Here is a 19,361-nt window from a genome sequence, read left to right as displayed (position 1 = left end):
TGTGTCTCAGTTTTCCCATCATGAATGATGGGAAGTAATGCTAGCCTTGCAGAGCAAGGGCGAAGGTGAGGTGGCTCCTGGTGGCTCCATCCCCCTCTCCTAGCTACAGGCCCTGTGCCTGTAGCTTTAGGGCATGAAGGGCCACGTGGGAGGGCCAAAAGAGAGCTTCCTGGCAGGAGCACCAGCTGGGTACAGGACGCTGGAGGCTGCAGAGGGCAGTCCTGGGGGCACCAAATCTGAACCCCTCTCACCCCAAAGATCCAGTCACTGTTGTTGAGGCTCTACACCCCCTTCCTGCTCCCCAAGCCTTTAGAAGGGGCTCGGGGGCCAAACTGGAGGCTGGGGAATGGCCCGAGTAACCTTTCTCCTGTGCTCCGGGCCCACTTCCCTTCCCACGGGGTTTGCAGAATCTTCCCGGGAAGAAGGAAGGTTAGAGAGGAGGGACCAAGGTCAGTAGGAGAGAGAGAGCCTGAGAGAGCTGCACCCTTCACTCACAGAGGGGCAGCCACGCAGAGTGAGGGGAGCGGGCAGGCAGGCAGGCCAGGGCCCCCGGGAGCCACGCCAGGCTGCCTGGGCAAAAGGGTACCGCCAAAAGCCCCAGGTGGAGTGCCAGCCCCTCCCTGCTCAGGCTTGGGTAGAGGCGGAGGTACTTTGTTCCCCAAGCTGGGCCACTGCCCCTGCAGGTGGTCACGCTGGTGGGTGGCAGACAGACAGGTGGATGGAGCAGGTGCCTGGGAGGGTGCCAGGGCCTGTGTCTGTGGCCCAAAGTCCTCCTGCCCTCTTTGGGAGGTGGCTGAGCTGCCTCCTCTGAGACAGCCCCCTCCTCCCAGAGCCCACGACTCCCCAGGGGCTCACTCTGACCCTCTGCTCTTTCTCTTCCAGATGCTGCTGGTGGCCACAGGCTGGCACCAGGGCCCTGGACTTTAGAAGCCGTTGCTGCCCTCTCTGTCACCTGAAGCGGGGCCCTCTCCCATCCCACCCTTGCCCCGCCTCCCTGCCCCCGCCGGGCCGGCCCTGCCCGCCGCCGGACCCTGGCATGTCAAGGCCTGGTCCGTGCCTGCCTGCCCAGCCCGCGGAACCCCGGCGGCCCCGCGAGCTAGGATGAGGGGCCAGGCCGCCGCCCCGGGCCCCGTCTGGATCCTCGCCCCGCTGCTGCTGCTGCTGCTGCTGCTGGGGCGCCGCGCGCGGGCTGCCGCCGGAGCAGACGCAGGGCCGGGGCCCGAGCCGTGCGCCACGCTGGTGCAGGGAAAGTTCTTCGGCTACTTCTCAGCGGCCGCTGTGTTCCCGGCCAACGCCTCGCGCTGTTCCTGGACGCTGCGCAACCCGGATCCGCGGCGCTACACTCTGTACATGAAAGTGGCCAAGGCGCCCGTGCCCTGCAGCGGCCCCGGCCGCGTCCGCACCTACCAGTTCGACTCCTTCCTCGAGTCCACGCGCACCTACCTGGGCGTGGAGAGCTTCGACGAGGTGCTGCGGCTCTGCGACCCCTCCGCACCCCTGGCCTTCCTGCAGGCCAGCAAGCAGTTCCTGCAGATGCGGCGCCAGCAGCCGCCCCAGGACGACGAACTCGGGCCGCGGGTTGGGCCGCCGGGCCCCAGCGACGACTTCTCCGTGGAGTACCTGGTGGTGGGGAACCGCAACCCCAGCCGTGCCGCCTGTCAGATGCTGTGCCGCTGGCTGGACGCGTGTCTGGCCGGTAGCCGCAGCTCGCACCCCTGCGGGATCATGCAGACCCCCTGTGCCTGCCTGGGCGGCGAGGCGGGCGGCCCTGCCGCGGGCCCCCTGACCCCCCGCGGGGATGTCTGCTTGAGAGATGCGGTGGCTGGTGGCCCTGAAAACTGCCTCACCAGCCTGACCCAGGACCGGGGCGGGCACAGCGCCACAGGTGAGGGTCTGGCGGGGAAACCTTCAGACGGGAGATGGGCAGATAGGGGGAGGTGAGCAGACAGGGGAGGCGGGTAGATGGAGGAAATGGGCGGACAGAGGAGGTGGGCGGACAGGCGGAGGTGGGTGGGCAGGGGAGGTGGGTGAGGGTCTTCTTCCGCAGGGCTGCCCTGGTTAGCACCGCTGTCTGGGGAGTATGCACCCTGGCACCCTCCCAGGCGCCTGCTCCATCCACCTGTGCACAGAGTAAGAGTGAAGGTCACTGCAAGTGTGCAGGGCCAGCCCGGGCACTCGGGGGGTGCTTGTTGAGCGTTGAAGGCCTAATTTCCTCCAGGATGGGAAAGGGCCATCCTCCTGGCTAGGAGAGGGCCCACCCTTTCTCTCCGGCAGGACAACTTTAATGAGTCAGAGGCCGCAGGGGGCTGGGGGCGGCAGGAGCCTGTGGGGCTGGATGATGCTCCTGGGGACTCCGGCTGCGTGGAAAGGTGGGCAGGTGGGCTCTGTGGAGATGTGGTCAGGAGATGAGGTTTTGGGTTGAGTATGGTCTGGGTGGATGAATCACATCTGCCATGCGCTCTAGGTGCTGGGGCCGGGGCTGCAGCAGTGAAAACCCTCGAGATCCCTGTTCTCAGGAAGCTGCATAAGGGAGGAAGGAAAGCCCTAAGCAAGAAGACACGAGCAGCCAGGCATCAGGCAGCGATGAGAACCTTGCACAAGAACCAGGCAGGGCCAGCCCGGCACGGCAGGGTTGCTGTTGTACCTGGAGGTCAGGGAGGCTGTGAGGACCAGGGACCTTGTTCAAAGCTCGGGACAGGTGGGGGAACCTCATGCCAGGAAGAGAGAACGGCAAGTGCAGAGGCCTGGGTGGCTTTGTGCCCAGAGAGCACAGAGGGGCAGGGGCCAGTCCTGTGGGGCTGCCAGCCTCTGGGACACTGACTTTTCCTGCTAATGAGGTAGGAACCTGCAAAGGAGCAGGGTCCTCGGGGTAGAGCCTTGTGGGGGCCCAGTGGGCCTCAGTGCAGGAGATGGGTCCTGTGCACACCTAAGGCATGGAGACCCCTTGCTGACGGGTGACGTGCAAGAAAGAAAAGGAAGCCCAGGGTTTTGGTCAGAGCATCTGGGAGGATTGGGGGATTGGAGGGGTTTGAGTTTGCAATGCCAGGCGGGGGCTGACTGCGTACATCGAGTGTTTGGGGGTGAGGCCAGGCTGTGTACTCAAGGCTGGAGGGCCATCTTGGGGCAGTGGAACTCTTAGGGGTATCCAGGGGCCTTGACTTCTCTGGGGCCAGTGAGGCCTGTGGACTCCTCCTCAGAATTTTGTGTTTAAAGGCACAAAACAGGCTACACAGGGCTACAAAGGAAGCCAGTTATGCTGGAGCATGGTTCTACCCATGACGTGGGGCCATGGATCCCAGATGAGAAGCCTCTCTGAGGCTGTGAGTGGGGCTAGAGAGGGGCCAGGGGAAGGAGGGACAGGAATGAGGCTCGGCCCACCCCTCCAGTGGCCCGAGGAGGAGGGAGGCAGTGCCCCTGGGCAGTGGGGGGCCAGGAAGCCAAGTGGTCATCCCGTGTCGGGACAGGTGGGCACATCAGCTGTGTCAGGTGCCGCCAGTGGCTGGGTGGGAGGGGCTGAGGACCAAGCCCCCACCGGGCAGAGTGGAGGTCACTGTGGCCTTGGCGAGGGCGGCTTCCACGGTATGGCAGGGATGAGCACCTGAGAGGGACTGGGGAGAGAACAAAGCAGAGTATGGAGGGCTCTTTCAGGGAGCAGAGATGGGGCGGTGGATGGTTTGGGAGGTGGGAGGCTGCAGGAGGACTTGGCCCAGCGGTCACAGGCACACCTGGCCGTGCATCTTGCTCTGCCACTCCTGGTCACTTAACCCCTCGGAGCCTTGGTTCCTTCCTTGGCAGAATACCGACTCCTTGGCAGGGTATTTCCCTCTGATTGCTGGGTCTCAAGGGCCCGGCCCAAGATTACACCCACTACTGAGAGCTGGTTGTTAGCAGCTTCAGGGGGCAGCAGCTCTGCCATTCCTAATAGTGCTCGGAGCATCGTGGATCTTGTTGGAAAGAGCTGGCGGGACAGATGCATGTGATGCATGGAGAGGCTGGGGCACCGTGTGACGTGGGTGTCGGAGGGAGCACCGAGCTTCACTCCTCACTGGGCACCTACTGAGTGCAGGCACCCTGGGGTGTAAGGTGGTCGGGCCTCCCGTGGGAGATCCCACGTTATCTTGGGAACCCAAGGGCCTTAGCAGGGCTTTGGGCAGAAGAGCCAGATGGTTGGGCTGTGAGTGCAGAACAGACGCCAGCCCCAAGGGGAAGCCTGAGACAGGCTGGCAGCCGGTGCAGGCATTCGGGAGGGGACTGCCACTGGCCTGGTCAGGACATAGCAGCAGCATTGGGAGGGAAGAGGAGGTCCTTGGGGGTGCAGCTGATGATCGACTTACTGATGAAAGGATGTGGGCATGGGCATGGAGCTCCTCCCAGGTGTCCCACCAGAAAGGAGGATGTCGGCTGAGTTGAGGAAGTGGGGCTGGGGTGGCAGGGAGAAAAAGATCTGGAGGTCAGAATGGGACTTGAGTGTGAGCTGCCCGTGAGGCAGCCAGCTGGCAGTGTCACGTGAACAGGCAACTCTGACACCTGGAGCACCAGGACAGGGCGAGGGAGGGGCAATGGATACTTGAAAATAGCTTCTGAGCCACATATGCAAAGCCCCAGGGCCTGGGTTCAAATCCCAGCCTGACCCGGCTTGCTGTGTCCCTGGGCCAATTCCATCAGCTCTCTCATCCCCTCAGGCCCCTCATCTTTAAAACAGAAAGAGTAAAAATATCTTGTTTCCTAGATTGCCCTGAGGAATGAGAACAGGGGTGAAGTGTTTCCGAGCAGAAGTGATGTTGACGATGAAATATCAATATCCTCTTGTATTCTTAGGCAGGGGGACTCTAGAGGGCTCAGGGAGCAGAGACAGACGGGAGGCAGGGATATTCGAGCAGCTCGGGGTGTGCAGGGAGATTCTGAGAAAGGGAATGTTTGGAAGTGGTGCTCAGAAGGAGGTGGGAGGATGTGTGTTCACGCATGTATTCATGCAAGTATGTTGTGTGTGCATGTGTGTTCACGCATGTATGTGTGCAAGTGTGGCATGTGCCCATGTTTGCATGCATGGCATACGTGTGTGTGCATATGTGCTCATGCATCTATGTAGTGTGTGTGCACCCATGTAAGTGTGGGTGCAAGTGTGTGTGTGCATGTGTGCATACATTACACACGTGCTTGTGTGCGCCACATGCATGCATGGTGTGAATGTGTATTATCGAGGCTGGGCTCTGTGCAGCAATTTTGACAGAACACAGGTAAAGGCTGTGGGGCAAGGGCCATTGGCCTTATGGAAAGATGGCTGGAGGGTACATTGACTCGGCTGCTGGCAACATGAAGCAGGGAGCTTGTCATCTTGTGCAGCAGGGAGTGGAATGTGGTCACCCGGGCCCAGAGACTGTTCAGACCCTAGTGCCCATGCCCTGTGCCCAGAAGGCCCTGATGCTTCCAGGACCACAGGAGCAAAAGTGATCTCAGTAGTAATAGTCATTTATTGAGTGTTTACTTTGTGCCGGAGGCACCCGCATTTGAACACCCCTTGAGATAAGCTCCCGTGGAGGCACCCTCTGCCTCAGGGCCTCCACGTGGCTGCTCCCTCTGCCAGAAACAGTCTTTCCCAGAGACCCGCGGGGCTCCCGCCTTCCAGTCCTCAGGCAGATGTGACCTTTCAGTGCAGGCTACCCTGAACGTCCTGTTTAAAATGGCAGCAGCTCTGGCCCCACTCTCTGGCCCTTTATCCTGCCTCTGTCTCTGCATGCATGTGTCACCTCTCAACATACTGCATAATTTCCCTTATTTGTTGTGTCCACTTCTGATTGTCCAGGCCAGGATGTAAGCAACACAAAGCAGGCATTGCCGGTTTCCTGATGTGCCCCCAGAGTGTAGAACAGTACCTGGGAGCAGCAGGCACTCAGTCAGTCCCTGTTGGAGAAAACCAGACACAGACATGTTAAGGCAGCGGCCAGGGCCACACGGCTTGTGAGTGGTAGACTGATGGCAGAGCTACTTGATGCTGCCACCGCGTGGTAACACTAGGGCTTCTGCAGTGAGCTCTGCTCAGAGCTGTGCGTGTGTGTGCATGTGTGTGCCTGTGTGTGAATGTGTGTGTGCATGTGTGTGACTGTGTGAGTGCGTGTGCGTGCATGTGTGCATGTGTGTGAATGTGAGTGCGTGCATGTACGTGTGTGAATGTGTGTGTGCGTGCACATGTGTACGAGTGTGAATGTGTGAGTGCATGTGTGAGTGTATGTGAGTGCGTATGTGTCCGTGTGTGCGTGTGCGTGTGGGGGATGGGGTGTCATGAGGACCAGAGAGGCAGGTGACCATTCAGCAGACACATAGCTGAGTGGAGGCAGGGTCGACCCCAGATCCTGCCAGCTGAGACCTGTGCCCAGAGAGCTTTGTGCCCTGGCTGTGGGCCCCGGGGACACTGGAACGGGCTTGTCCATCCGTCGCTGTCCCTAGCAGGCAACGCACAGGCAAGTGCAGGAGCAAGCAGGCAGCCCAGGCCAGCCCGTGGCCCATTTTCAGCCCTGCCCCCAACACGGCCTGTCCAAATGCCACATGGCCACGTCATGCGTCAGTCTCTGCAAACACTCCTCAGGCCAAGCAACTGTTCCCCTCCACCTTGCGCTGCCCCACGCTCCACGGCCCCCCAGGCTGCCAGGCCCCTCCTGCCGGCTCTCTCTGGCCCTCATCTCGCCACTGCCTCCCTTTGCATTTTTCCGCCTTGGGTGAGATGGGGCCGTTTCTCTCAAGAGTTGTTTTAAATATTCATGTTTTAATTAAAGAATTTTATTGCAGAAGCGACATGGAAGATAATGAAAAAGCAGCGTCCTGGGGCCTGGGAGCAAGTGTGTGTGTCCCTGCGTGCCCTTGTGTGTGTGTGTGTGTGTCCCTGTGTGTGTGTCCCTATGTGTCCCTGTGTGGTGTGTGTGTCCCTGTGTGTGTCCCTGTGTGGTGTGTCCCTGTGTGGTGTGTGTCCCTGCATCCTGTGTGTGGTGTGTGTCCTCGTGTGTGTCCTCCGTGTACCCACAGGGAGTGGGTATGGAGGCTGGGCTGGAACTGGGTGTGGAGTGTGAACCCACACTTCTGTTGGGCTCCTGGATCCCGCAGGGGAGTGGGAGGCTGTGCTGCTGGCCAAGGGGCTGTGACCGGCCACGGAGCTAGGGTGACCTCCCCGTCCCTGCCTTGCCTCCAGGGTGAGTCAGGCTCAGCCCAGGCCCACCTGTCCAGTGACACCTCGCTCACTCCTGAGGCTGTTGGAGACAGAGTCAGGCTCAGCCCCAACCGCGGGAGCCCGGGAAGTCCTGGGAAGAGGCATCTGGAGGCCTCTCTGGGCTGTGCAGGGGCAGAGGGAGCGGCAAAGGCTGGACTGGAATTTGGAGGGGAGTCAGGACTGGAGTGGAGTTTGGGACTCCAGGTAGTCTCACGGTGACAGGGAGCACTGAGGGACTTGGGAAGGTGCCAAGGCCTCCACTGTCAGGGGTTTCTGGCTTGGACAGGGGAGCCACTCTTTTTGCACAAGGGCCAATTTAGAAAAATCTAGAAAACAAGAAGGCTTCAGTCCCCATCACAGACAACACCCATTTCAGATGGGGATGGCAGGATGGGGCCCGCTGGGAATGATATGCATGGGCCCACCATGCCCTCAGCCCTTCACCTCCTCCGCTCAGAACCAGAACGCACCCCACGCCCGCCCGGCTGCAAGAGAGGCTGAGTCAGGGCCCTGTGTTTGGGTTCCACTTCCCAGAAAGATGGGGAGAAAGGATGTGCAGCTGGCAGCAGACAGCCGGGGTCGGGGCCTGGGAGGTGCGCAGAGACTTGTCCAAGGTCTCCGGGATGGGCCCTGAGCTTTCAGGCTTGTAAACAGGGCACCATTCTCAGGCCAGGGAGCACCTGCCTGATCAAGAAAAGGAAGCAACAGGCCGGGCGCGGTGGCTCAAGCCTGTAATCCCAGCACTTTGGGAGGCCGAGACGGGTGGATCACGAGGTCAGGAGATAGAGACCATCCTGGCTAACACGGTGAAACCCCGTCTCTACTAAAAAAATACAAAAAAATAGCCGGGCGAGGTGGTGGGCGCCTGTAGTCCCAGCTACTCGGGAGGCTGAGGCAGGAGAATGGCGTGAACCCGGGAGGCGGAGCTTGCAGTGAGCTGAGATCCGGCCACTGCACTCCAGCCTGGGCGACAGAGCGAGACTCCGTCTCAAAAAAAAAAAAAAAGAAAAGGAAGCAACAAGACTCGGCCAGCTCAGGGAGCCTCAGTTTCCCTCCTGAGAGTTGGAGACAGGACACTACCTGCTTGCAGGCCTATGTGAGGCTTTCAGGAGATGGAGCCGTGACAGGTTTAGGGGAACCCCACTGCCCTACAAGGTTCATCACTCTTCTTGGCTCACCTGGGAAGTGGCCTGCCGGATGGTGGGCTCGGCTTCTCAGTCCCATCCTGAGATCCACTGGTGCCCGCCTCTGTGGCGGGAGGAATGAGGGCCGGCCACTTGGGCCCCGCCTGTAGGAGCTGCTGGCAGCAGGTGGGCTAAGTCAGGCCACAGGGAGCCCCATCCGCCCTCTGGGGCCCTCCTTTCCACGTCCGTGCAGAGGGCCCTGGTCCAGGTCTCAGAGGAGGAGTCTGGGTGCCACAGGACAGACCCTAACTCAGAGCCTGGGCTGGGGGTGGGGTCATCCCTGGGACACACTGTGGTGCCCGGGACCTGGTGGCAGAGCAGGGCGGGAATGGCGGAACTGACCCTCCAGCCCCGGTGCTGCCTGACCTGCTGGACTCGGGAGACCTCTGCTGGCTACAGACAGAAGTGCACAGCTCCCCTCCAGAGGAGAGGCCGGAAGCTGGGGAGGCCCAGCTGGAGGGAGGGACACCCCCTGCGCCCCCCTGCACCCCCATCCCAGCCAACTCAGGGTGCGGGCTGTGGGGAGCTCACAGCCTCCAGTCTAGGGCGCCAGGGTGGGAAGGACACCAGGAGGCCTCTCACCAAGCACCCTCTCCCCTGGGTGGCCAGGCTGCCTAGGGCCGTTAATTGGCTCTATTCATCCCCTTAATGAGATGGAAATGAGGCTTCCAGACAGAGCTGGCATTGAGTGGGGGAAGAAAGGCGGCTTCTTTCCGGGCCTGGAGGGGCAGCCCACCCCCCAGCCTGCTTGCTGCTTCTCTGCTGCCCCTCACTGCCCACCCAGCTCAGACACACTGTGGCCACCCAGCAAAGGGTGGCTTGAACACCTCTGCGCCCTGCACTACAGACCCCAGGGGCTCCATCCTGGCTTTGATGCATTCACTGGGCAAACACTTATTGAGTGTCAGCTATGTGAGGGGACACACATAAAAAACAAACCAAGAATAAAAATAGCAGCTACCGTTTTCTCAGTGTTTATTAGTGGCAGGAGTGTGACCAAGATGAAGGATCAGTCTGTGACTGGGATCAGGGCTCAGAATGTGACAGGATCAGGAATTCTGTGTCCAGGACCAGAGGTCAGTCTGTGATGAGGATCAAGGCTCAGTATGTGACCAGGGTCAGGAATCAGTGTGACTAGAATCCAGACTCAGTATGCATCCAGGGTCAGCTTGTGACCTGGATCAGGGCTCAGCACAGGTCCAAAGTCAGGGCTCAGTATGTGACCAGGGTCAGGGCTTGGTTTGTGGGGGCAGGGTGATCCATCCTCTGGGCCAGTGTCCCCCCTGCACAGCCTCTCCTGATGTGCCCCCGCCCCTTCTCCCCCTACCACATCCTTACCACCTGGGTCACCAAGGTAACCAGCCCTGAAATGAGTGGGTGTTTTGGCAGCTGAGGCCTAACCTGGGTCTATCCTGAAAGGCTGCGCGCTGCAGCAGTTGCCATGGGAACCGAGTGGCATCCTCCGATGAGCCTGGCTTGGACACCCTCTCTCTCCCACCCACTGCCAGTTTCCACGTCACTCAGGCTTCCGCGTGGGGGTTGGGCTGGGATGGCGAGGGGGGTGCTGCAGTACGTACCACCCTGACCCATTGCCAGGCCCGCCTCTCAGGACCCCGTCTGTGCCTTTGCCTCATAATCGGGGGGTGAGATGCCTTCAGCAGGGGAGACCACTGAGGCCTGGAGCGCCTGGGCCCCGGTCAGTCCTGGCAGGAGGCCGTAGTCTGGGGGATGGGGGGGGGGGCGTTTGGAATCTGACCACCAGTTCAAGTCCAGGTTCCTCTCCTTGTCCTGAGTTAGGGCATGTGACAGGGCAGCCACAAAGGGCCTGTCACCTGTTCCTGTGCTGTGGGCACATGCCACCCTGTCCTGCCCTTGTGCCCTGGAGGCTGTGCTGGGTCCCCTACCTCCCCTGGCATGGCATGGGCCAAGCACGTTGTGGAGGAAGCAGCCAGGTGCTCTCCTCTCTGGGACCTATGGGAGTGTGGCTCTGTGAGGGAAGGGAGAGGGTTCTGCAGCAGGTGTGGGGGCCTGGAAGATTCCCCCCACCCGATGGTCCCCAGCAGGGAGAATGAGGCACCCACTCCTCACACAGCTGTGGCAGGTCAAGTCCCTCTCTTGCGTCTCATCCCCGTGCCCCTGGCACCCCCTGCTGGCCAGTCCTGGCATAGGTGTGGGGAAGTGGGGCAGGGTGGGGGGCGCTCTGGTTGGACACTGAGTTTGCTGAAAATCAAAGTGGGGCCCCAGGAATCAACTCTGACCCAAATGACAATGCCCACACACCATCCTCCCCACATGCATTTTTGCTGTTTGCCTTCCCACTGCTCAGTCCTGGGAGGTCAGCCACTATCCTCATGTTGTAAATGATGGGAGTGAGGCCAGTGGGTGGTGGAGCCACTGGGGGAACCTGGCGGTTGGAGCTCCCCTGGGGTCTCCTTCAGTCCACACTCCCACTGAGGGAGGCAGGGCCCCTTCCCTGAGGCTCTGAGAGGCCCTGGGGCCCTTCTGGTGGGTCAGGGTGGCCTGTGTTTGGCCTGATTGCTGCCCCGGGGCCTCCCCTGCTGTGCCTGGGATCGAGAGGCCAGATCCCCAGTGCTCCCCAGTGGCAGCATGGGGCAGTGGCCCCAACTTCATGGTGGGTCCCCTCGTGGTGGCCGCCAGCTGTCTCCTCGCCACCTTGGCCAGGAGCAGGCACTTGGCAAGGGCTGAATGCCCTTTCCAAGTCGCCCTGACCCTGCTGCATTGGGTGTGCATTAGCCCAGAGTGCTGGGCAGGAGGCCCAAGCGGGATGCCTGGACGAGGCAGCCCCTTCCCGGCCCCCTGGTGCCGTTGCCCCTCTCTGGCCCACAGATGGCAGTGGCCCTCTCCTGCTTTGTGCTCCTCCATGGCTACCCAGTGCTCCAGGACCACGGGCACTCCAAGTGGCCCAAAGTGTTCTTGGCAGCACGAGGACCCCCGGGGAGCAGAGACTCCTGGGGCATGAGGTCTGGTTTGCTGGGGGAACACAGGTCCATAAAGGCCGTGGGCACTGTTAGGGCCGGGATGGAGGAAGACCCACCAGAGAAGCTGAACAGAGTGGCTGGGGTCAGGGCAGGGGTGTGGTGGGAAGGGGCCTGCAGGCATTTGTCCCAGGCTCCCTCGTGTGGCCAGCTGGCCAGGTCCAGGGCAGGCTCAGTCAGGCTGTGCCCTGGGTTCGAGGCCCTGGTTGGATACCAGGTGTGAGGCCTTGGTCACCACTGGTATCCCTGCGTGGGGTGAGGAAGCGGCTGCAGGTCACAGCTGGGGTGTGAAATGTGGAGCCCTGGTGATGCGGATGGCGACCCTCCGCTGAGCCCATGAGGAAACTGAGGCTCTGATGAGCAGGGCCTGGCCAGAAACTGGATGGAGCCTGGGGGCTTCCAGGCGTGCCAGGAAGGAGAGCTTTGGCGGCCAGGCCCCTCCACCCTCCGCTCACCATCAGGACGCTGAGTTGTGAGGCAGCCCTCGAGTGGGCGAAGGTCGTCATCCCTTCATCATCCTGGCAGCAAACCTGTCCAGCGGCGGTTGGCACACCGGGACCCTTCCGGCTCAGGCGTGACCTGAGCTCTCCAGAGTGGACCTGGGAGCTGGGTAGACACTGGACCCCCAGGTCCTCCCAGGCCAGGCCGTCCCCGGCACTGCGGCCCCTCCCGACCCGGGCCAGCCTCGGCGGGCTTAGCACCCCCATGATTTACCCCGTCCAGGCCACGAGCCCCTGCCCTACCCTGATCCCCGCCCTCTGGTCTCCCCCCAGGCGGCTGGAAGCTGTGGTCCCTGTGGGGCGAATGCACGCGGGACTGCGGGGGAGGCCTCCAGACGCGGACGCGCACCTGCCTGCCCGTGCCGGGAGTGGAGGGCGGCGGCTGCGAGGGGGTGCTGGAGGAGGGTCGCCAGTGCAACCGCGAGGCCTGCGGCCGTGAGTGCGGGCGGGGCGGGGCGGAGCCAGAGCCCTGGAGAGGCGGGGCTTGTGTGGGAGGGGCGGGGCCCTGGAGAGGAGGGGCCTCGAGCACAAGGGGCTGGTGGGGGCAGGGAGGGGTAGGGCCCAGAGCAACAGGGCTGGTGGAGGGAGGGGCTTAGGGCGGGACCAGGTAGGGGCGGGGCCTGGGCCTGGCAGGCGCTGGGCGGGGCCTGCAGGAAGAGTGAATAGAGTGAGTCTGGGCTCTGAGAAGCAGGACCTCAACTCGGGGCTGGCCCGTGGGAGTGGGGCCTAGCCGGGGGAGCAGAGGTGAGGGCCCCGAAGATTGTGGTGCTTGGGGCTGGGTGGGACTAGATGGGGCTTTCTTTTTTTTGTTTTTTGGTGTTTTTTTTTGAGAGGGAGTCTTGCTGTGTCACCCAGGCTGGAGTGCAGTGGTAAGATCTCGGCTCACTGCGAACTCCGCCTCCCGGGTTCACGCCATTCTCCTGCCTCAGCCTCCCGAGTAGCTGGGACTACAGGCGCCTGCCACCACGCCCGGCTAATTTTTTGTATTTTTAGTAGATGGTATCGATCTCCTGACCTCGTGATCCCAAAGTGCTGGGATTACAGGCATGAGCCGCCGCACCCGGCCTAGATGGGGCTTTCTTCCCGTTTGTGGATTGGGGGTTTTGGAGGGTGTGCGGAAGGCTGGCTGTGGGAGCTCTGGCCAAGCCAGCCCTCCTGCCCCAGCCGGATGCTGCCTCCAGAATGTATTTCTCTAATAAGGCTCTCTAATGACCCCATGCATTTTTTAGCTGCTTCCATGAAGTTAAATCACGTTGTAATGAGACTGTCTTTGGGCTGTTTTTTCCTTGGTGAACTTTCCTGGGGAGAGGAGCTCCTCTCAGGAGCCTGGGGAGGGGCCTGGGGCGTCAGCTGGCCTGCGGGACGGAGGCAGGGGCGCTGTTGGGGTGCCAGGCAGGGGAAAGCAGCCACCACTTAGTGCGGGCTGCCGTCCTGCAGGTGAATGCTGGCCTGTGGGCAATGAAGGCAGTGAGGGAGTGGGCGCAGGGTACGGGAGACGGGACCCACAGGAAGGGTCCCCTGTTGACCAGATGAGGGCTGGTGCCAGGCTGGGCGCTCTGGTCCCTGGCTTCCCAACTGCCCAGTGGAGCCAGGTGGCCCAGTGCTGGCGGGCTCAGAGCACTGTGGCCACAGAGAGAGAGGACAGGGGCAAAGCACTGCTCCTGTGCTGACCTGAGCCCGTCCTGCAGCCGCTGGGCGCACCAGCTCCCGGAGCCAGTCCCTGCGGTCCACAGATGCCCGGCGGCGTGAGGAGCTGGGGGACGAGCTGCAGCAGTTTGGGTTCCCAGCCCCCCAGACCGGTGAGCTGGCGGGAGGGGGGTGGGCAGGACTAGGGCTTTGGGAAATACTGTAAGTTAACAATCACCACTAGTTATGGGTAGTAACTTGAACAACTAGACTAACCCGTCAGGTGCTGGGCTCTTGTCTCCTGACTGATTGGCATTAGGGGAACTGGTGTAAGGTGAGGAGACCTGTCCCTGGCCAGACCCCAGAGGCCCAGGGATGGCACAGGCCTGCTCTCAGGGCTTCCAGCCTTGTAGGGGAAATGACCAGTTCTTGAGATCAGCCTGGTTCGAAGGGCCGGGGGCTCTGCCCCAGCCCTGCTGCCTGCTCCCCAGCAGGGCAGCCCTCCTGCTGCGGGATCCGGCCCCGGTCTGACTGCAGCCCCGTGGGCGGCAGGCCTGTGACGCTGTAGTGGGGCCTGCAGGTGACCCAGCAGCCGAGGAGTGGTCCCCGTGGAGCGTGTGCTCCAGCACCTGCGGCGAGGGCTGGCAGACCCGCACGCGCTTCTGCGTGTCCTCCTCCTACAGCACGCAGTGCAGCGGACCCCTGCGCGAGCAGCGGCTGTGCAACAACTCCGCCGTGTGCCCAGGTGGGTGGGAACTTGGGCTTCGGCAGCGGGCGGCTGGGGCAGCGGGCAGCCGGGGCAGTGGGGGGCTGGGGCAGCAGAAGGCCAGGGCAGCAGGGGGCTGGGGCAGTGGGCGGCCAGGGCTTCAGGGACCGTGGCAGCAGAGGGCAGCAGCACCTTCCGTCCCTCTGCAGTGCATGGTGCCTGGGACGAGTGGTCACCCTGGAGCCTCTGCTCCAGCACCTGTGGCCGTGGCTTTCGGGATCGCACGCGCACCTGCAGGCCCCCCCAGTTTGGAGGCAACCCCTGTGAGGGCCCTGAGAAGCAAACCAAGTTTTGCAACATCGCCCTGTGCCCTGGTAGGTGAGAGGGAGGGCGTGGGGGCAGGGAGTAAGGGAAGAAAGGAGAGATCACAGTAGGCCACTGGCCAGGCCTGGGAACCCAGCTTTGCCCACTCCAGACCCACCTCAGGGTGCTCAGAGGTTGGAACCTCAGACTGGGTTCAGGAAGCAGGCTGACGTGTGACCTTGGGGCATTTCCCACCCATGTCCCAGGTTGTGTGTGGAGTGGTGGCCCCCAGGGTGTTCACACCTGTGTCCCAGGCTGGGTGAGGGCTGCTGGCCCCCAGGGTGTTCTCACCCATGTCACAGGCTGGGCGTGGATGGTGGCCCCCAGGGTGTTCACACCCATGTCACAGTCTGGGTGTGGGCTGGTGGGCCCCAAGGTGTTTACACCCATATCAGGCTGGGTATGGGGTGGTGGCCCCCGGGGTTTACTCTCTCGTGTCCCAGCCTGGATGTTCTCACCCATGTCACAGGCTGGGTGTGGGTAGTGGCCCCCAGGGTGTTCTCACCTATGTCCTAGGCTGAGTGTGAAGCAGTAGCCTCCAGGGTGCTCACACCCACATCCCAAGCCAGGCATTGGGGTGCCGGGTGTTCACGCCCACTTCGTGTCCCCTTCCTCCCCCGGGCCGGGCAGTGGATGGAAACTGGAACGAGTGGTCGAGCTGGAGCGCCTGCTCCGCCAGCTGCTCCCAGGGCCGACAGCAGCGCACGCGTGAATGCAACGGGCCTTCCTATGGGGGCGCCGAGTGCCAGGGCCACTGGGTTGAGACCCGAGACTGCTTCCTGCAGCAGTGCCCAGGTCAGGGGTGCGCCGGGCTGGGGTTGGGGGCACCTAACAAGCAGGAACCTCTAGGGAGGGGACAAGCCCCACGGCGGGTGGGGGTAACCATGGGCCCTGGTATGTGACTGAGGAGGGAGTGGGGTGCACAGTGGGGTCTGCGGTGGCCGTGGGGGAAACGGGGCGTGGAGTGGCTGCAGGGTGAGTGAGGTGCACTGTGGGGTGGGGGGGGCCATGAGGAGAGTGGGGCATGGGGTGGCCATTGGGAGAGGAGTGGGGTGCACAGTGGGACTTGGGGTGTCTGTGGGGGAAGTAGAGTGTGGCCATGGGGTAGTGGGGTGCACAGTGGGACTTGGGGTGTCTGTGGGGGAAGTAGAGTGTGGCCGTGGGGTAGTGGGGTGCACAGTGGGACTTGGGGTGTCTGTGGGGGAAGTAGAGTGTGGCCGTGGGGTAGTGGGGTGCACAGTGGGACTTGGGGTATCTGTGGGGCAAGTGGAGTGTGGGGTGGCCATGAGGTAGCGGGGTGTACAGTGGGACTTGGGGTGTCTGTGGGGGAAGTGGAGTGTGGAGTGACCATGGAGTAGTGGGGTGCACAGTGGGACTTGGGGTGTCTGTGGGGGTAGTGGAGTGTGGAGTGACCATGGAGTAGCGGGGTGCACAGTGGGACTTGGGGTGTCTGTGGGGGAAGTGGAGTGTGGGGTGACTGTGAGGTAGCAGGGTGTACAGTGGGACTTGGGGTGTCCATGGCGAAGAGGAGTGTGGGGAGGCCGTGGGGTAGCGGGGTGTACAGTGAGGCGTGGAGGGTGGTGGGGTTGGCTGCATGTGGGAGTTTGCTTTATTTTGTATCAGGCTGTTGACTGATTTCTCCTCTCCTGGTCTGAATTTCCCTTCTCCTGACCTCCTGCCCCACATCCCTGGGTCGCTGTGTTTCACTGCCGCACGGCTCTGTGTGCGTCCCTGTCTGTGTCCTTGTGTCACTGTGGCTCCTGGACCCCGCCCTCCTTGTCGCCTGTGCCCTGTGTCTGGCTGTGCCTGCAGTGGATGGCAAGTGGCAGGCCTGGGCGTCATGGGGCAGTTGCAGCGTCACGTGTGGGGCTGGCAGCCAGCGACGGGAGCGCGTCTGCTCCGGGCCCTTCTTCGGGGGAGCAGTCTGCCAGGGCCCCCAGGATGAGTACCGGCAGTGCGGCACCCAGCGGTGTCCTGGTGAGGCCCCTCCCACCTGGGCTGGGCGGTGGGGAGGGCTGGTGGCAATCGGGCAGGCTCGGGCTCAGCTGTCACCCACGTGGTGTGTTGGGAGCTCCCGTCCCGTCCTCATAGTGATGCCCGCTCCAGGCGCCTTGCAAGGGTCTGGGCCTTCCAGAGCCAGCTGCCGGCTCTCAGTACCCCTTCCTGAACCCCTGTCCTGGGCTCCTTGGCAGAGCCCCATGAGATCTGTGATGAGGACAACTTTGGTGCTGTGATCTGGAAGGAGACCCCAGCGGGAGAGGTGGCTGCCGTCAGGTGTCCCCGCAACGCCACAGGTGAGCGCTGGAGAGCACATGGTGTATGGAGGCTCCCATCCTGCCCTCATGGTGATGCCCACGCTGAGGTGCTGTCAGCACTGGGACACGGCCCAGGCACGGAGCCCAGACAGCCTGCGTGCGCTGGCGCGGGGTGGTGGGGCCACAAGCCCGGGGCACCGTGTGAGAACTCTGTGGCAGCCGCTGTTCCGAGCACTCGCTAGGGGCTGGCACCCATGCTCCGCCCTAATGCAAGACATCCGTGGAGTCTCAGCAACCCAAGAAGCCGCCACCATTTACAGCTGGGAAACTGAGGCACAGGGAAGTGAATGCACTTGCCCTGGGCTTGCAGGGACAGGAAGAGGAGGTCTCCGCTGAATGCCAGCCTCAAGGAGAAAGCAGGGCTCCGTGGGGAAGGGCTCACTGCACTAGGGGCGGGCCTCCTTCGCCCCTCCTTTTTGAAGAAGTACAAGTGCTTTATGTCCCTGACAGGCAGCAGGCAGGGAGGATGGGAGCCCAGGTTCAAACTCTGGTTCTGCCCTTGTTTGCTGTGTGACATTCAGAAACTGACTTAACCTCCCTGAGCCTCAGTGTTCTCCTCTGTAGGATGAGAGCAGTCGGGGTTCCTCTGCTCGGAGCTGCTGTGGGGAGGTGTGGGGGACGGCGGCGGGGGCCCTGTATTGCCAGCTGCAGCTGCTGCTCCTCCCTCGCTCTTCTGATTACAGAACAGAGCATGTTCTTGGTAGCAGATTGCAAATGCTGAGAAGCAAAATGAAGCACGTGAATGCCGCACGGTGGCGTGCCTCCCCTGGCCTTTGGTCCACGTGCATGGCTGGGTCTCCCGGTGCCCCTCATTTTTGGCCCCATCTAAACCAGGTTCTGCATCCAGTCCCGCGGCTCTTGTTGGGGGTTGAACTTGTCTTGTGACAGTTCTCTGTGGCTGCCGCCACCCTATAAACACTCAGCTGTCCCTGTTTCTCTGATGATGTCCTGGGAGTGAGCTCTGTATCACAGGGTGTGCCATGTTTAAGGCTGTTTCCCCCTTAATGCCCAGCAGCACCCCAAGGTTGCCCCCATGTCTCTGGGCCAGGCTGAGGCCCCTGTAGCCCAGTGGATGCAGCCAGGCCGGGGCCCAGGGTGCTGGCTCCCTCCAGGGCTCTGGGTTAGTTAGAAGGGGCTCCGAATGAGCTCATGGCTGAACTCTGAAGCCCCTGCGCGGCCGAGAGCTCCACCTCCATGCGGCGGGGTTCCTGAAGGCTTAGCTCTTGGTGGGTCCTGAGTCCTTGGGGCAGGTAGCAGCTCGAAATGTGTTGAAGGGAATGAGGTCCCTGTGTGGACTCAGCTCTCCGTGTGAGGCCAGGGGCAAGTCCCTGTTTCTGGGGCCCACAGGGTCCCATCCAGAGGGTCTGCTGCCAGGGGCCGAGGGTGGGATTCCTGGGCCAGGCAATGGGTGTCCACCTGAGAAGGGGGAGGTCTCCCCAGGACTCATCCTTCGACGGTGTGAGCTGGACGAGGAAGGCATCGCCTACTGGGAGCCCCCCACCTACATCCGCTGTGTTTCCATTGACTACAGAAACATCCAGATGATGGTGAGGGCCAGTTCCCGGGGGTCCCCAACCCCTCCCCAACCACCCCGGCCACACAGGTCGGGATCCTGCAGAGCGTCCTAGGCATGGGAGGTCCTGGGTGGCTGCCTGGATGTGTCCCACAGAGGTGAAGGCACCCGCCCTCTCCGTCTTCCGCAGACCCGGGAGCACCTGGCCAAGGCTCAGCGAGGGCTGCCGGGGGAGGGGGTCTCAGAGGTCATCCAGACACTGGTGGAGATCTCTCAGGACGGGACCAGCTACAGCGGGGACCTGCTGTCCACCATCGATGTCCTGAGGAACATGACAGAGATTTTCCGAAGGGCGTACTACAGCCCCACCCCTGGGGATGTACAGGTGGGCTCCCCGAGGGAGATTTTGGAAGAGGGTGTCAGGAAGGTGTCTGGGGAGCCCTCCTGGACCTTAGAGATGGATCCTCAACCCTGACCACAGCCCGGGCCCTAACCCATGTCAAAGGTCAAACTCTGACCTTTGTCACTCATCTAATCTTGGTTACACATTGAGCCCTGATCATAGGCTGAGCCCTGACCCTGGTCACACACTGAGCTCTGGTCATAAGCTGAGCCTTGATCCTGGTCACATGCTGAGCCCTGGTCATATGCTGAGCCCTGACCCTGGTCACACACTGAACCCTGACCCTAGTCACACACTGAGCCCTGATCATAGGCTGAGCCCTGACCCTGGTCACACGCTGAGCTCTGGTCATAAGCTGAGCCCTGATCCTGGTCACATGCTGAGCCCTGGTCACATGCTGAGCCCTAATCCTGGCCATGCACTGAGCCCTGACCCTGGTCACACACCATGTCCTGACTCTGGTCACACTCTGAGTTCTGAACCTTGTCACAAACTGAGCCCTGATCCTGGTCATACACTGAACCCTGACCCTGGTCACATGCTGAGCCCTGATCCTG

At 62.0% G+C, this 19,361-nt stretch overlaps 1 protein-coding gene across 1 annotated transcript in view; it reads left to right on the top strand.

Moving 5' to 3' along the window:
* Nucleotides 1-1,101: 1,101 nt before the first annotated feature.
* ADGRB1 (adhesion G protein-coupled receptor B1) overlaps nucleotides 1,102-19,361 on the top strand; it is an 80,996-nt gene continuing 62,736 nt past the window's right edge. The window contains exons 1-10 of the mRNA XM_050801073.1: nucleotides 1,102-1,885; nucleotides 12,152-12,313; nucleotides 13,567-13,677; nucleotides 14,085-14,249; nucleotides 14,420-14,584; nucleotides 15,204-15,368; nucleotides 16,386-16,550; nucleotides 16,766-16,867; nucleotides 18,329-18,435; nucleotides 18,592-18,786. Coding sequence (XP_050657030.1) covers nucleotides 1,102-1,885; nucleotides 12,152-12,313; nucleotides 13,567-13,677; nucleotides 14,085-14,249; nucleotides 14,420-14,584; nucleotides 15,204-15,368; nucleotides 16,386-16,550; nucleotides 16,766-16,867; nucleotides 18,329-18,435; nucleotides 18,592-18,786 — 2,121 coding nt within the window. The remainder of the gene's footprint in view (nucleotides 1,886-12,151; nucleotides 12,314-13,566; nucleotides 13,678-14,084; nucleotides 14,250-14,419; nucleotides 14,585-15,203; nucleotides 15,369-16,385; nucleotides 16,551-16,765; nucleotides 16,868-18,328; nucleotides 18,436-18,591; nucleotides 18,787-19,361) is intronic.

This window comes from Macaca thibetana, chromosome 8 (assembly GCF_024542745.1).
Source record: "Macaca thibetana thibetana isolate TM-01 chromosome 8, ASM2454274v1, whole genome shotgun sequence".
Lineage (NCBI taxonomy): Eukaryota > Metazoa > Chordata > Mammalia > Primates > Cercopithecidae > Macaca > Macaca thibetana.
Note: the sequence above shows the minus strand (reverse complement) of the source record. Positions and strands in the feature narration are given on the sequence as shown.